The sequence below is a fragment of the Astatotilapia calliptera genome, chromosome 16, assembly GCF_964374335.1.
Source record: "Astatotilapia calliptera chromosome 16, fAstCal68.1, whole genome shotgun sequence".
Lineage (NCBI taxonomy): Eukaryota > Metazoa > Chordata > Actinopteri > Cichliformes > Cichlidae > Astatotilapia > Astatotilapia calliptera.
In genome coordinates, this window is record NC_137437.1 from 9,276,826 (window position 1) to 9,294,556 (window position 17,731).

The 17,731-nt window shown below is 40.2% G+C and overlaps 1 protein-coding gene across 2 annotated transcripts in view; it reads right to left on the bottom strand.

The window, feature by feature from the left end:
- The window catches only part of LOC113007690 (phosphodiesterase 1A, calmodulin-dependent), a 51,559-nt gene extending 39,010 nt beyond the window's left edge, over nt 1-12,549 (bottom strand). Inside the window, exon 1 of one of the 2 annotated variants that reach the window (XM_026144513.2) lies at nt 11,321-12,526. In XM_026144513.2, coding sequence (XP_026000298.2) covers nt 11,321-12,051 — 731 coding nt within the window. In that variant the 5' untranslated portion in view covers nt 12,052-12,526. Of the gene's footprint in view, nt 1-11,320 lie in introns of both variants that reach the window. The other variant, XM_080290794.1, reaches the window with a different exon arrangement.
- Between the last annotated feature and the right edge of the window lie 5,182 nt (nt 12,550-17,731).

The window sequence follows — 17,731 nt, forward strand, 5'->3', positions numbered from 1 at the left end:
AATAAAAATTATGCATCTCAATGTGTAAAAAAACAAAAGTAAATGAAAAGCTGTTCTATTCTCTTTTTGTCCTTTTCTAGTTTACTGCATCGAAATGTTCTGCTGTTACCACGGAAACTGGGGGAAATTTTCAAAAATAAACGAATAAATAAATATCTCCACACTTTTTTGTTTTCTTGTCAAACAGCTTTAAGCTCTGTGATTAATTTATGGATGAACTTTATGTCTGCCAGGAAGAAATAATATTGTAATGAACACAAAGACACAATCGCTCACACAAAGAAACAGCTGGTTTTGTGACCACTTGAATGGGTCTTAATCTTGTATTCATTCATGCTTGCTCTATTTAATTTGGACAAAGTTTATGATAATTTGTACATTTCAGAAACTTGCTTTAACAGGTGTCACAGGTTATAATAGAGAAGTCAATGTCACAAGGCCCTTCTAAATACAGAGTCCCCAAACTTAGGGAGGATTGTGCCTGGAAAGGTCAACAGTGGCAGGCAGAATGTCTATAAATGGAACAGCAGCTCTGCTCTGCTCTGATGATAGCGATACAAATGTACCTGGCAGTAACATGATGAAGTAACCTTAATACTTTTTTTTTTAAATCAAACAAAAATTTGCAGTCTATGAAAAAGAAATGTAACAACAAGGCTTCTCTTTATATTATTTTTTCTTTTCATTTTTGGTAACTGCACATATGAAGAGACTCAAAGTCAGAACGACTATATTCAAAAGCAGATTGTCTTTTCGTTTGTTTATATTCGGTTGCATGGCTCTTGTCTGAGAACCTCACCACCCTTCCTATAGCATATGGATTGCAGGTAAGCTTGGCTTTGTGGTCTGTCTGAACTAAGTCAAACTTAATTCTATTCTATATATATATATATATATATATATATATATATATATATATATATATATATATATATCATGCTTTATATTGTAAGGTAAAGAGAAAACCCCAACAATCACATGACCCCCTATGAGCAAGCACTTAGTGACAGTGGGAGGAAAAATTCCATTTTAGCAGGAAGAAAACCTCCAGGAGAATCAGACTTAGTGAGGGGCATCCATCTGCCATGACTGTTTAGGGCTGAGGGGAGGGAGACAGGAGGTTCAGAGATACTGTTATTCAGGGAGGAATGTGACGTGAATGTCCATAGAGTTTTTCACAACCTCTCAGCCCATACTTATTGAGATATTTCCATTTGTGGTGCACCACTCAACAGACTGAAACATATAATAATGATTATGCTAATTTCAATGGGGAAGCTCCATATCCACTCGTCTGCCTGCATCCCTCGGGGTTTGGCGCTGCTAGTCTATTCTTCACATTACTTCCACTTTCCTGTGGCGTCAAACTTAATTTTGTTGTCATCACTTTGGCCCAAACATTTTCTTGCTTGTCTTCTGCGAGCTCTGTCCTGTGTGCTTTAAATCTTACTACTTTTCTGCCTTTCAGATCCTCATTCGTGCAACCAGCCTCCTCCAAATCTCCACCTCATCCTCGCCAGAATAGAGATCCTCCAAGTCTTCACCTGCTTCACCTCGCTGCCATCCTTCCTACCAGCGTTGGACTCTGTTCTACTACAAAGACTGATCGGAGTCTAATTGCCAAACAATTATTAATCAAGCTCCATATTGAGAACTGTTCATTCAAATGGTCTCTCCTTAGTCACTGCTACTTTGCAACCCAGAGTGTTACTTTATTTACAACTATGCCTCACAAGTTGTTAGGTCAGAGGTGCCAACAATTCTTGAGTGTGATTAGCATTCAGGTGCAGCAGGGGATCTATTTACTAGGTGCACAGGCACTGAGGGGGGACACATAGGCATGCAGAGCTTCTGCTTACGCACAAGCAGCATTACTGTCAAACTACAGATGCCTGTTGCCATTACTCACTACCCAAAATAAAACCAGCTTTGTTGTTTTATCTAAGACCTTTTTTCACTGAGCAGAAGAATCCTCCGGAAAACGAAACAAACCTCGGAGTGTGTTCACTCCCCGTGACGGAGTTCCCCTAACCTCGGAGTTCAGTCTTGTCAGGTTAGTAGACAAGCTGAATTCTGCATCTTTATTTTTACACCTCTAGCGTTTCTCATTCTCTCACTGTTGACAGAGAACACATTCACTTGCCAATGTTTATTAGAGGATTTGGCAAAAACGAAACACTTGTCTTGGCGTCAGTTTCTTCAACCAACACACCAACTTCTGCTGATAAATTTCTGTTTCTTTTTTTTTCTGTTATATTTTCCTCTGTTGCCAGCCGGTTACCAACACAAGATGCTGTATAGCAAGCAGGGTCTGTTAAACAGAGCAAGAGTAGCCAAGGGGCATAAATTAAATGTGTGTGTTTAATGGTAATGATGCCGTGCACATTTCATTTAACTGCTGATGAGAGATACTGTCAGTAAACCAAATACTGGTGGTGGCCTGGTATTCCATAAGATAGTGAATTAGAAGAAGTATCACAGACATACACAATACAATGGGAATCTTGTTATTAAATGTTTTTGTGAACAGAAGCTGATAAAATAAAGGAGAGTTTAACTTTAGCTGTCAAAAAAATACTATGGCAAACGTACTCTTAACATCATTAAATCTATTAATTTTATTTCTGGACATAATTTTCCCATTTGAAACAAACACTAACGGCAGATGAAAAGTCAGCCGTTTCAAAATATGCCAGTATGGCTTCACTAATGCTACGATAGCATTACAGAATGCTAAGTTAGCGTTCTGTAACTATCACCATATGTGAGAAGCTGGAAAAACAGACCAGTCAAATGCATCAGTCTGTATTTGCCCATTAGCTATAATGGGCTGTTAAATTTTGAATGAAGCAGCTACCATGGTTATTATCAAAGGTGGAAAGTAACGAATTACATTTACTTGCGTTACTGTAATTGAGTAGTTTTTTTGTGTATTTGTACTTTTTAAAGTCATTTTTCAAGTCGGTAATTTTACTTTTACTTAAGTATATTTTTTAAAAAGTATTGTACTTCGCTACATTTTCAATCACACCCGTTACTGAGTAAATTAAAAGAACAAACAAAAAAAAACCAACATTGCGCTTCGGAAATACTGCAGGGAATGATGGGTAGTAGAACAAATTGGCGTTGGGTCACGATAAAGATGAGTCTGACATCGGTGGTACGGATCCAGCGAAAAAAGAAACCCTGTCGAATTATGCTGACCCTGAACTCGAGGAAACCGATGTGAACCCCTGGCCTTATTTAAGGGACCATTTCGGCTTCAAGTGCAAGTAAGGCAACAGCTTTATTATGCAGTGTAAGCTGTGTTTGCCCAGAGAGACCGAGTTAGCAGCTTTTAAAAATTCCTCATCAAACCTGCGCAAGCATGTAGAGGTAAGTTAAATGAAACCTGTACATTTATTTTAGCAAAAAGGCTGTGCTCAAGTTAATCACATTAAGACATAAGCTGTTATTGGGCACGTTGTTGTCCACGCAATTTAATTTTTTTACAGGATCGGTAAATTGCCAAAAGAAAATACATTTTTCCTGTTTGTTAATAACAATAATTTATTTTAAAGAAATAGTTAAATTAGACAGAAGACAGAAGCGGCTACTTTCTTACTTAACCCACATATGTTCACACTGCAGGCAAAAGAATAACGTGCTTTGTGCAGAGGTGTTTTTTTTCTGATCTCAAACTGATCTCCCTGTTGGAGCTCAGTCTGTGGGGAGTTATTTTTTTCTCCTTATCTTTCCTCATGTTGTGCATTTTCCATTGTTATGCCTCTCTGACCTGTCTTCCCCATGTGATGTTTGTGTAATGTACAGGGAGTGCAGAATTATTAGGCAAGTTGTATTTTTGAGGAATAATTTTATTATTGAACAACAACCATGTTCTCAATGAACCCAAAAAACTCATTAATATCAAAGCTGAATGTTTTTGGAAGTAGTTTTTAGTTTGTTTTTAGTTTTAGCTATTTTAGGGGGATATCTGTGTGTGCAGGTGACTATTACTGTGCATAATTATTAGGCAACTTAACAAAAAACAAATATATGCCCATTTCAATTATTTATTTTTACCAGTGAAACAATATAACATCTCCACATTCACAAATATACATTTCTGACATTCAAAAACAAAACAAAAACAAATCAGCGACCAATATAGCCACCTTTCTTTGCAAGGACACTCAAAAGCCTGCCATCCATGGATTCTGTCAGTGTTTTGATCTGTTCACCATCAACATTGCGTGCAGCAGCAACCACAGCCTCCCAGACACTGTTCAGAGAGGTGTACTGTTTTCCCTCCTTGTTAATCTCACATTTGATGATGGACCACAGGTTCTCAATGGGGTTCAGATCAGGTGAACAAGGAGGCCATGTCATTAGTTTTTCTTCTTTTATACCCTTTCTTGCCAGCCACGCTGTGGAGTACTTGGACGCGTGTGATGGAGCATTGTCCTGCATGAAAATCCTGTTTTTCTTGAAGGATGCAGACTTCTTCCTGTACCACTGCTTGAAGAAGGTGTCTTCCAGAAACTGGCAGTAGGACTGGGAGTTGAGCTTGACTCCATCCTCAACCCGAAAAGGCCCCACAAGCTCATCTTTGATGATACCAGCCCAAACCAGTACTCCACCTCCACCTTGCTGGCGTCTGAGTGGGACTGGAGCTCTCTGCCCTTTACCAATCCAGCCACGGGCCCATCCATCTGGTCCATCAAGACTCACTCTCATTTCATCAGTCCATAAAACCTTAGAAAAACCAGTCTTGAGATATTTCTTGGCCCAGTCTTGACGTTTCAGCTTGTGTGTCTTGTTCAGTGGTGGTCGTCTTTCAGCCTTTCTTACCTTGGCCATGTCTCTGAGTATTGCACACCTTGTGCTTTTGGGCACTCCAGTGATGTTGCAGCTCTGAAATATGGCCAAACTGGTGGCAAGTGGCATCTTGGCAGCTGCATGCTTGACTTTTCTCAGTTCATGGGCAGTTATTTTGCGCCTTGGTTTTTCCACACGCTTCTTGCGACCCTGTTGACTATTTTGAATGAAACGCTTGATTGTTCGATGATCACGCTTCAGAAGCTTTGCAATTTTGAGACTGCTGCATCCCTCTACAAGATATCTCACTATTTTTGACTTTTCTGAGCCTGTCAAGTCTTTCTTTTGACCCATTTTGCCAAAGGAAAGGACGTTGCCTAATAATTATGCACACCTGATATAGGGTGTTGATGTCATTAGACCACACCCCTTCTCATTAAAGAGATGCACATCACCTAATATGCTTAATTGGTAGTAGGCTTTCGAGCCTATACAGCTTGGAGTAAGACAACATGCATGAAGAGGATGATGTGGACAAAATACTCATTTGCCTAATAATTCTCCACTCCCTGTACTGTATGTATGGTCAGAAGGGTAAGTCGGCGCTGGCAAAGGTCGGCAGCCTTAACCCAATTTCCTTCGGGGTCAACCTTCAGGATCAATAAAGTTTTATTGAATTGAATTGAATTGCTCCTCAAAATTAACAGAGCAGGGCCAAGTTTAAAAAATGAAAACACATTTTTATAGCAGCTGCCGTACAGCTCAATTCAGTACTTGTTCTCTTATTTGACAGTTTAGAACACATTCTCATGTAAAAGAATTATATGGTTTTGACAGTTTGGTTGGTTTGGTGACCATTATCCATTTTGATGTATAGACTTGCAGTTTAACTGCCACTGAGCTTTAATTTGTAAAGTTTTTCTTTTAATTAAAAAACAACTACTTTGAGATTTATCCCATTGTCTTTTTTGCACTACTCAGAAGAGGCTGTCCTCCTGCTGACAAAAAAGTAACTATGTAACTTTTACTCTGAGTACATTTTTAGACAGGTAATTTTACTTGTACTTGAGTAAAATTTCAGCAAAGTAATAGTACTTTTACTTGAGTAAAATATTTTAGTACTCTTTCCACCTCTGGTTATTATGTAATGTCCTCTTTGCTGGGTTTGAATGATGACATATTACAATGTATTTCCTTGATATATATTCAGTGTTGGGAAGGTTACTTTTAAATGTATTCCATTACAGATTACAGAATGCATGCCCCAAAATGTATTCTGTAACGTATTCCGTTACGTTACTCAATGACAGTAACGTATTCTGAATACTTTGGATTACTTAATATATTATCATGCTTTTTACAACTATTGCTGTGATTTATGACTATTACTGAAGGTCCGCGGCTCCGAACCATATTAAAGGGACCTCTGGCTAATATGTCGGGCTCCCTGTCGGCTCGTAGCCGAAAAATAGCTTTACTTTGTTGTCTGGGTCAACTCTGCTAGCGAGAGACAGAGAGAGGCGTTGAAAGGCTGCTCCAACGGAACTTATTGTTTTCGGAGGAAAACACGAACACAGCGTACAGTCGAGTCTTAATAGCTTACTTACAACTGGGCTCGTCAGGCACTCTTCTTGGCTGCAGTGGTTATTATTATATTTACATGCTTCCATCTCCCGTTTCTGCTCGATGACAACTCGGAGTTTTCCACTCCCCTTTTTCTCCCTCCTCGCGCTCACAGACCCATAACGTGTATGGCAGTCCATTCTCCCTGCAGCACGGACTATACTGCCCATGATGCTACATTCTTTACAGCATTTAGCATTCTGCCTATTAGCTTAGCACAACAACAACAACAAAAAGGCGCTCTCTCACCCAGGAAACACGCAGAGAAAGAGCGTCACCCTGTAACCATGGCAACCGTAACGCTGCCACCTGGAACAACAGAACGTAGCTGTCAAACAAAACCCAAACAGTCCTGACCCGCCACAATATGAAACAGGAAAGTACTGCCGTGTAATCCATTTATTTCAACAAAGTAACTGTATTCTGAATACCACCTTTTTAAACGGTAACTGTAACGGAATACAGTTACTCATATTTTGTATTTTAAATACGTAACGGCGGTACATGTATTCCGTTACTCCCCAACACTGTATATATTTTCCTTTTTTGTTGTTAAATGTTTTTTGTCTAATCTAATTTGCGAACAGAATGGAAAAGTCAGAGAGAAACAGACCTAAGTGTAAAATGTTCTTGTTTTTTACCTTGTGTTCCTTACAATTTCAAAATTGTTAGATTACTATTTATTAAACTGAAGATGTCAAACAGTGTCTGTTAATGTGAGGTTTTGTGATTTAATAATGATTCAAATGTCATCTGTGCAATATTTCACCACTGTATATGTGTAAAATGTGTATATATTCTGTTTCCTTCTTTATATAATCTCTTGATAATAATCTCTATTGTTACTGTTCTATATATTTATTCTGTTGAATAGATGTAGCAAATTCCTTGGCACCACGTTATCTTATCTTATCTTTTAAATGCTCACTTGTAGCATGTTCGTAAATGATTCAACTTTTGATCAAAGCACCACTGCTCAGTCACAATCCACACTGTTACTGCCAGAGGCTAAAGACAGAAGAGTCACCAGCATTGCTCAGGGGGGCAGGACGCTGCTGATGGAACAGACAGTCCATCTCCCTGGTCGATGTGCTATTTATTTGCTGAAATTATTTAATAAACTACATTTTCCAGACATGCATAGGTATTTGCACGCAGTGAAGTTAAGACAACCAATGCAGGAAATATTGGAAGTCTGGTTGTTCTTGATTGCATCACTGCTTGGATGTTTTTGTGGATACTTGGATCATAAGTTAGCTAGCTTTTCCTAACAAATCCCTATTTTAATTTCCAAACCTCTTTGACAAATATCAGAAAGCCTCTGGAAAAAAAACAAACTGACATTTTCAGTTTTAGTAATTCTTAGAAAGAATGACCATGGCTGTGCTTCAGGAAGTATAGCTGGTCATCTACTAATCAGTTCAATCCCTGACTGCTCCAGTCTGCAAGTCAAAGTGCACTTGGGCAAGATACTGAACCCTGAGTTGCATCCGCTGTGTTCACTGGGGTTGAATGTGTGTGAATGTTAGATAGAAAGCACTTAGACATAGAAAAAAGTGATTTTGTGTGTGACTGGGTGAGAGAGACATGCTGTATAAAGTGCTTTGAGTGCTCAGGTACTATATAAGAAAATTTCCATTTACCATTTAGACTAAAGGAAGATCTGAAACTGAAACGATTTAGAATTTTAACTAGCTTAAGGTGGAAAAAGTGACCTGGTTGAAAAAGATCTGACTGCCTGTCATGGGCATGTCATGCAACCAAGACAAAGGGACAAACCACTTCAATCAGACATACAGACTTGTCACAACAGGGAGATGTAAAGGTATGCTTTAATACAACGGGTCCATCAATTCTTTTCCTACTGTGACAAGTCAGCATCTCTGCTGGGAAACGGATTTGTTGACTAAAACATCAGTGTATGCTTTAGAGTACCACACTGACCTTATACATGACCAGTTTAAACAAAAAAAAAACAGAGCTATCATTTCCTCATTCCTCCTTATTTCTTATTTATTCCTCCTTGGGGACCTACGTTATTGGAATGAAACCTCACAGAGGATAGCACAACGCACCTGGGTTTTTTTTTCCACTTGTAGCCATGCCATGCCATTCTGGAGATACAGCAGCTTTTAAAACATATGCATTAGTACTCTTTTTAGTCTATACTATTACTTTAAATGTGTAAAAAGTTCTTAGATTTAAGTGGACCAAACCAGACGAAGAGCTATAACTAAACTGAACACAGCACTGTCCAGATATTTTGTATGTGACAAATGTTTCTGGTGAAACTGCAGTCGAAGACTGAACGTGTGAGCTGCGAGTCACTGAAAAAATCAAGAAGAACACTTGTCTTAGACACATTTATGTGCTGCTTTCTTCCTTTAAAGACGGCAGGCAAACAAACACAAAAGACTGGGAAAGTTATGTAAAAAAAAAAAAAAAAACACCCAAACTAATTCTTGACGGAGCATGTCACAACTAAACTGCGAAGAATTTGACGACTTCTTTTGTAATCTGCCGTCAATAAATCATTAAGTTTCTGAAGCTTGAGGAGTTTCTGTGTGGGAGTTACAAAATTGGAAAGTAATGCTGAATGGATGTGAATACTTATGATTTTTTGGCCATCTATTCAACTAAAAAAAACATTTTGGATGAATTAAGCAGAAAATTATGTCCTTCTGTGTTTTTGGAAAAGGTAGGAGCAGCATACTTCAGGCTGAAGAGGAGCAGGATTATCCAGAGCATGCATCAGAGCCTGATCTGACGGTACGATTATGCATCAGTGGTAACAGTCACGGATATTTGGATGTCTGTGAAGGCACCGTGAATGCTGATCAAGACACGTTCAAGGTAAAAAGAAAGTAAACACATATCAAGAAAACAATAAAAATAATCTGGTCTCCAGCAGATCTTAAAATTAGGCAAATAAAACCCCAGATGAGCTACAAAACATGACAGTAGTTTGCTGGTCTGGAGCATCGGGGCAGAACACAGCATATCAGCATAAACAGCTCGTACCACTGGTCAAGCAAGGTGGTGGTGGTGGTGCAGCTACAGGACCTGAGCACCTTACAGTTACTGAGTCAGTTACTCTATAAACTCCTCTGTTTACCAAAGTATTCTAGAGTCAAATGTGAAGTCCTCGGTCCAACAGCTAAGACTTGTCCTACACTGGATCATGCTGCGTGACAATCATCCCATGCACAGCAGCAAATGTACAATAAAATGACTGAAAACGAAAAGCATCAAAGTGTTGCAAAGACTCCGTCAAAGTCCAGAACTCAGCCTGATTGAAATCATGCAGCTGAAGCATTGAGCTTTGATTATACTTTCCGCATCCGTGAGCCTACAAGGGTCCGTTCAGGTCAGAGTGACGGAAATTCCATCATCAGATAATCAGTTTGAAGGTCTGTGCCGATGTCTGAATGCCTGCCACTGTTTTTGAGACCATGTGTACCCATCCACATAGACTTTACAATACAGTGCGACAACTGCACATGGGCCTGTGGAGGCAGACTTCAAAAAAAGTATAACAGCAATGGCTACTCAGCCACCGTCTGCAGAAGGGTTATAATCAAAACTGTGCCGGCAAACTTCAGTGAACTGAAAGAGTATGGTAAAGAAGAGTAATTCTAAAAGCTACTGAATTTTGGCTTTTGTTAAAACAGCAGCGACACTGTGTGACATGTTTTGTGCTGCTGTTCATTTGAGCTTGAATTTACCTCATTTTAACATCTAGTAAGAAGTAGAAAATTTATCTTATGTTGTAATACATAAAAACAGACTGACAGATAACTGCCAACTCTTATGTTCATACCAAGGGGTGCAATTTACAGTCACCAGTTAGCCTAACATGCTTGTCTATATACTCTAGGAGGAAAAGCCACACAGGGAGAACATACAAACTCATCACAGCTCAACAGGAGGCTCAAACCAGCAGTTGCGAGTTGCAGTTCTTGCCATAGCAAAGATGTGTTTAAACACATAGCTTTTTTTTTATATATTACAATAATAAAAATGTTTATTGTGTGTTATATGGACGATTTACACATCTAAAACAAAAGTGTACATATTTCAATTTGGCAACTTTAAACAGCAGTCACTTAAAATCCTTACTTGGACTACTAGGATTCATTGCTTCATGCCTACAGGGCATTCACTGGTTTGAAATGCTCAGTTTAGGAGCATTTCAAAGTGTGTTGTCAGATTTGTCAAAGAAAGGATCCGCGAGTGATGATGAGCGTAGTGTGATGAATGAGGCTGTAATTCACAGACTGAAGCATCAACAGGACATTCAAACATTTTGTGTTCGCATGCCCTGCCTTCATCTCTGTCTCTGTTTTCGTCCATCTCCCTGCTGATGTGTCTTTCTTTGCTGAGAGTTTGCTGCATCGCAACGCTCAGTTGTTACCATGGCAACAATGGAGAATAAAAAAAAAACACACTGGGCTCTTTTTTTGTTGTTGTTGTTGCTGCTTTTGATTTGTTTTTTGTGTGTGATCGCCTCAAATTCAAACAGATGTGGCGAGGCTGTTCCGCTGCAGCGTAGGAGTCAGCTGCTAAGAAAGAATCTGACAGACAGACAGACGAGAAGCTGTGACTTCATCAAACACACACACACACACACACACACACGCTCTCTCTCCCGTGTTAAGTGATGTTGCACGCCCACCGTTGCCCGCTCATTTTCTGTCATTTGTCTTCCCCTCCATCGTCGGTCCGTGCCAGCATCACCAAGGCAACCGGTCAACCGCACTGATGCCGTCCCCGAGGCTGTCAGTCTTACAGCAGCTCACGGATCCTCACAGCGTGATCACCAATTATCGATAGTGCTATTGCATCAACACACTGACATTACATCATCAGCCAGCTGACTGCGTGATCTGTGTTTACTCACATTCCTCTGAGCCGGATCAGGACCTGGTTGTTGTGATTCTGCTCCAGAGCGTCCCCAAAGTCCTGCACCTCCTCAGACTGCTGTTGCTCCTTCTGCTCTTCCTCAGTCCGTGACATCTCCTCACGCTGCACCTCCTCCTGCTCCTCCTCCTCCTCCTCCTGCTCTCGAGGTTGCTGCTGTTGCTGCAGCTCCTCAGTCTGCTTTACCTCCTCCTCCTTTTGTTGTAACACCTCACTTTGCTGCACCTCCTTTTCTTGTTGCATCTCCTCAGTCTCTTCCTCCTCCTCCTTTTCAAGGTGCTGTAGCTCACTTTCCTGCACCTCTTTGATCTCTACCTCCTCCTCCTCCTTCTCTTCTTCCTGTACCTGCTCCTCTTGATGGCCCTGTTCCCCTTCTGGCTTTAGCATCTGCTCAGACAGCCCGTCCTCCTGCTGCTTCAGAACCTCCTCCACCTTCTCTTGTATTTCCCACTCATGCGCTGCAACCTCCTCTTGTTCTAGCTCTTCCTCCTGCCCATACACATCTTCAGTATCTCCATCCTGTTGCTGCACTTTCTCTTCCTCCAGGTCTTCCTCCAGCGGATGGACCTCCTCCTGCTCCTTCTCTCCCTCTCCCTCCTGGTCCTTCACTTCATCTTCCATCTCATGTTCTCCCTCCTGTTGCTGCAACTCCTGCTCCTCAGCCTCCAGCAACTTCTCAGGCAGCTGCACCTCCTCCGCGTCCTCGTTCATCTCGGTTTGTGGCAGAGCTCACCGAGCAGAGTTCAGTCTCTGTGAAGTGTCCGGACGTCTCTCAGTCCGACAGAGTCGTGAAAACATCAACACTGATCGGAGCCTTCAGTTCAGCGAAACTTCATCCAACTTTCTGTGGTGTCACCTGATGAGCCCGGCCAGTCCAAAGCGCTGATTTCGGACTGATTGGTAAGGGAAGTGGAGGGGTTAAAGGTCACGAGAATTTGGAAGGAGACAAAACAGGGAGCATAAAAACAGCAAAACACGTCTCACAGAGATCTCGGAGCGCAGTGCCAGCTCTGTGCGCCGACACTGCAGTGACAAAATGATCCCACTGAATGTCCCAGAGCATCGCCGTAGCAACGCAAGGAGGAAGCCGACCAGCAATAAAGATGGGATAGAGTAAGGGAGAGAGAGAGAGAGAGAGAGGAGTGATGGAGGAGTACAAAAGAGAAGCAGAGAACATTGCAGTGCGTTTCCGTGGTAACCCAACAACGGTTGCCAAGAGTGATGGAATTCTGCAGCCGACAGACTGCCCTCCTCCTCCTCCTCCTCCTCCTTCTCCTCCTCCACCTCACCCCCTCCCAAATTCAAATGCACATAACTTTACGCTCTATTCAGATACAACCAGCAAAGAGGCACATTAATCTGTCCTCCCCTCACTCACCCGCAGTGCCTGCCAGAAAGACTGTACAGTGAGATGTGTGTGTGTGTGTGTGTGTGTGTGTGTGTGTGTGTGTGTGTGTGTGTGTGTGTGTGTGTGTGTGTTGTTGGTTTTTTTTTTAAACAGTGATGATGTAATGGTCCTGAAAATGAGAGTCACAAATCCTCTCCAGTCAAGTGGTACAATCTCACAGTCGGTGTAAAGTGCTAATGGCTCCCTCTAGAGGCTGAAAAGATTATTACAGCCATAATTTCCTCATGGATGTAAGATTTTAAAGCTTTAAAAACAGCAATCTTTCCTCTGTCTTTAGCCACACAAATGTAAGGACATGTTTCTGAGTGGCCCTTAAGCTATGTGTCCAGTATATATAATATCTCTAACAGAGGTTCCCAAACAGTTTCCTGGAGGAGGAGGCCAAAATCCAATGGCCAGATGTGACATGGGATTTTGCAATAACTGTATAGCATTAGTGTAATTAGATCAAATATTATGAATTCACGTTTAATTTGTTATCCAAATCAATTTTCCTAAAAAAGTGTTCCAGTGGCAATTTGGTGGGAATTATGTGATCACGATAGATCAAAGTTTCTGGTGATGGTCAAATAATCGGCAAAATACCCTCATAATGTGACATAATTAACCATATAATCAAGCAGAAGTCTAGCCACAATGGTAAATTGACTGATTTTCTACTCTACTATACAACATGCCACATTCACCCAATCACACAAGCACTGACTCTAAACTGAGTGCTTTTCTGACAACATTCACACAAATTCACTGATGTTTCTTGCACAAGGAGGAGCCAGAGGTTCGAACCACCAACCTTCCGATCAGTAGGTGACCTGCTCTACCTCCTGAGCTACAGCCACCCCATGGCTGTACAATGTATGTTAAATCAAGTTGGAAATTTCACCAACCCTTATGGCTGCTTCTTGGTCTTAACGTGCCAAGCAAGTTAAAGAGCTACTTAGAAAGCAAACATTGATCACCTCAATTGAGCACTAGTCTCCACCACAGGCACCAAAACTGCTTGGTGGATTGTGTAATAGTGTGCAGCAGGGGTGGCAAAAATACAGAAATTCTGTACTTAAGTAGAAGTACAGATACCTATGTTAAAAATAAAGAAAGTAAAAAGTAGCTCCTTGAAGGACGTTTCTACCAGCTATTTTTGTGTAAAGCTAACCGAAACTTGTGTTATATTAATGTAATAATAAAATAATATTAGTAGATAGGAATACAAATTTTAATTTAAACTAATTTTTATTTCTAATTGTACTGAGCTTGAACTTGTTAAATAGAACATGAGCAAAGAAAAAGACGGAAAATAAAAGTAACTCTATTTTCTGTTGCCTACGCTGTAGAGAGTGACTTTGTGTCTAAACAGCAAAATGACGGTGGGGGTGGAGGAACCCTAAAATCAGTTGTAATGGCTCATTATGGTGAAAAGAATCACAGCTCACGATCATTTCTATTCAGCACTCCAGTAGATTTTCTTAATGCACAGACTGAGATCAGCTGACCTGCTGCTGCTGCTGCTGGTCTGAGGTTTACTGCTCTTTGTAGATTTACACTAAACTGAATTCAAGGAGATGTAAGTTATAAGTTGTCCACTAACAGAATTTTTTTTAACATTATACTGAATAAAGCTGGTCTGAAGATGGAATTCAGTGAACGAATCTAAGCAACGTGATGTAACCTAACTCTGACCATGAAACCACAGCCACTGTGCACCAATTGCACACTTTAAATCCATCACAGTACAGCAAACTAACCTGTTTATCCTGCACTAACCTGCAGAGTATAACTACCTTCATATAACACAGTCAGTCTACCTCAGTTTGATTTACAGCATGTTTCGCAATATGAAAAAACTTAATGTGACACATACAGACCCAATATCTGATTTAAAAACATGAGGACTTACATGTAAGCTTTAAATTTCCAATTTATCAAGTCTTTCTCCTTCCTCTCCTGTCCTGTCTTTCTTATCTTTCTCCATCGCTGACTGAAATGAGCTCACTCTCTTTTCTCTCCCTGTGAAATGCATCAGCTGGACTTTTACCTAGCAACACACTGTATGACAACTGCACACAAATTTGTTTGTGTTTTTGCTGATGTTTGTTGAATTTAGAAATGCTGAATCTAAAATTACCTGCTAAAAAATGTTATTCCCTTAATGTTTGCCCCTCTTCTGTAGCGCTAGCTAGATGCTGAAGTACTGTGACCTTCAGTCGTTTATGGGAATTTTTTACTATTCTTCCAGATGTTGGACGTGGACGAGAAGTCGCCACTCTAATTTATCCCAGAGATTTTCTTTCAGGTTGACTCTGTGCAGGTTAATCTTCCACACCACGTCTTCTACACTAAATTCACTCTATGTCTTTATGACATAGAATTTAAAAAATCATAAAGATATTTATTACATCTATTAATTTGAGTCTTTTAACATGGGAGTTTGTTGGGAATGGGGAAGGGTTAGGGTTAGGATGACAGTCTCAAGTGGCCAATAGAAGAACTGCAATAGCTATAGCTTTGTTTCTAGAGCCAGAATTTGTCACTGAAGTCACTATGTTTGTTAAGTAGGATTTCTTCTCCCCCAAATGTCTGCAACAGGTTCATTTTTCATCCCTGCATGCATCTTACACAGCAGCAACAACATTCTTACCAGGTGTTGTGGGTTTTCAAAATGCAGAGGTTGGTGGGTCCATAGACAGGGTTTTCAACACTGCACCCGCTCCTCATTTGATTCTGCAGCCGATTCACAGCTGAGTGACCTGATGAGGGGGAGAAAGGAGAAGTTTGCTTTAAAAGCCATTGGTGATATTGAAAATACTGAGTTTGACAGATTTTTTTATACTTTAAAAATGTGTTAAACAGAGAGTTTCTAAGTGGAATCCTGTTGTTTTAGAGTCTGTCCATGCTTGTGAGGTGAAGGGTAGGATTATAATAACTGTGTCCATGTTCTCCAAATGAGCTGCTCTTGTGGTTGTAAACAAGCCCTCAGGGTAACAGTTTTCCCTCTGATTGGCCAGCTGGCTAATTGACTGTTAATGGTTTCTTCACTATAAGCACCAACGCTAAACAGACAATTAAAGATGACCATGTGGGCGACTGGAGGAGTGTGTGTGTGTGTGTGTGTGTGTGTGTGTGTGTGTGTGTGTGTGTGTGTGTGTGTGTGTGTGTGTGTGTGTGTGTGTGTGTGTGTGTTTCAGTAATATATTCAGCTTTTTGTTTGTCAAAAGGCTTTTTAGGCAACAAGTAGCTCATGAACAGAGCTGAGCAACATGTTAATTAACTGTCAGACAGACACTTTGACAAATAAACCATCTGAATTTTATTAAGTGGACCTTAAAGGTCACTTTCAGATTTTAAAAATAGATTCTGTTTATCAAAACTTTATGTTTTTTATAAAAAAAATATTTTAAGAAAGATAAAGCTGGAGCAAAGATGTGGAGTCACTAAAGGTTACATAAGATCTTTTTACAATCACATCAATATGCATTTGGACAATAAAGTAATTTTTATAGCTTTGCCTCTGTACATCACCACAAGGGATTTCAAATCAAACAATCAAGATGTGGCTGAAGCGCAGACTTCAGTTTTTCTGTCAGCAGCTTTTATAACAGTATTTTTATAACTGTTAGAATTACAGACATTTTATACAGAGTCCATTTTCAGAAGTTCAAAACCATTTAGACAACTAACTGATCTGCAGTTTAATTGCCAGATGAAGCATTTTTTCCAGTTATTCCATGTCAAACTAAGAAGATGAAAGCTGTTGATTCAAAATATTGAACTCTTATGTGGTATGCATTCACTGTAACTCTCATTGTGAGGTTCAAATAGATGTCCATGCAAGTGGAAAAGACTGTTTAATAAATGCAAATACACCACTGATTACACTCAAGAACAAGAAACCCAGATTAAACCATATCTATGTATATAATAGGTGGATGGAATGGTTCCTATATAGTGCTTTCTACTCGAGCACACAAGAACATCTCATTCACACATTTATACAAGAGCTTTCTATCTGGCATTCCCACTCACTCATGAACACATCGGGATCAACTCAGTGTTCAGTACCTTGCCCAAGGATACTTTGGCATGCAGAATGAAGCAGTCAGGGATCAAACCACAAGCCTTTAACCTCTGCTCTACCTCCTGAGCCACAGCCATAGGAAGTGTGGAGAAGGAAAGAAAATAATCTGAAATATAACACATCATCTGTAAAACATGAGGCAGGCAAGGTTATAATATGGACATGTATGCAGCTGCCAGTAGAATTTGATAACTTGCTGTTTGCTGATGATGTGATAGCTGTACTCTCTGCTGAGATTCAGCCAAATGCTGTAAACTGATCAGATGGCACTTCACAGTAAAAATGGATGATGAGCCAAAGAAAACTGCAACATCGCCCAAGACTCAACCCAGGTGAACAGCTTTTCTTGAACACAAAACTAGATGCAGGGACCCACAAACAAGCAGCACCTGAAGATGGCTGCAGTAAAGGCCTAGCAGAGTATCTCAGAGGAAACACAGTATTTGGTTAGTTTGTCCAGATAATGTTGAGCCTCTAAAAAGGGGATTATGGGGATACATATAAAAATGGCAACAATTAATAAAATAAAATGTTAACACAATACTTTTGTTAATACCCTCGAATCAAAGCTGAAAATCTGCACTTCAGTCACACTTTGATTCTTTGATTTAAAATCGACTGTGTTGGTCTACAGAGGCAAACCAAACAACAATTGTCTCACTATCCAAAAACCTATGAACCCAACTGCACTGTGTTGACTTTCCTTTGCTCTATTAGTAGAAAATTATGAGAGATAACTGATTTCATGTAGCACACTTAAGTTTGTTAGTAATTTTTAGTTCTTTTCTTTTTGAACATTATTTAGTTCAGTTCAATTCAGTGTTAGCACCAACTCACAACTAACGTTGCCTCAGTGTATTTTGTACTGAGGCTGAGAAAACCCGGCAATCAGACAACCCAGCAAGCCGTTG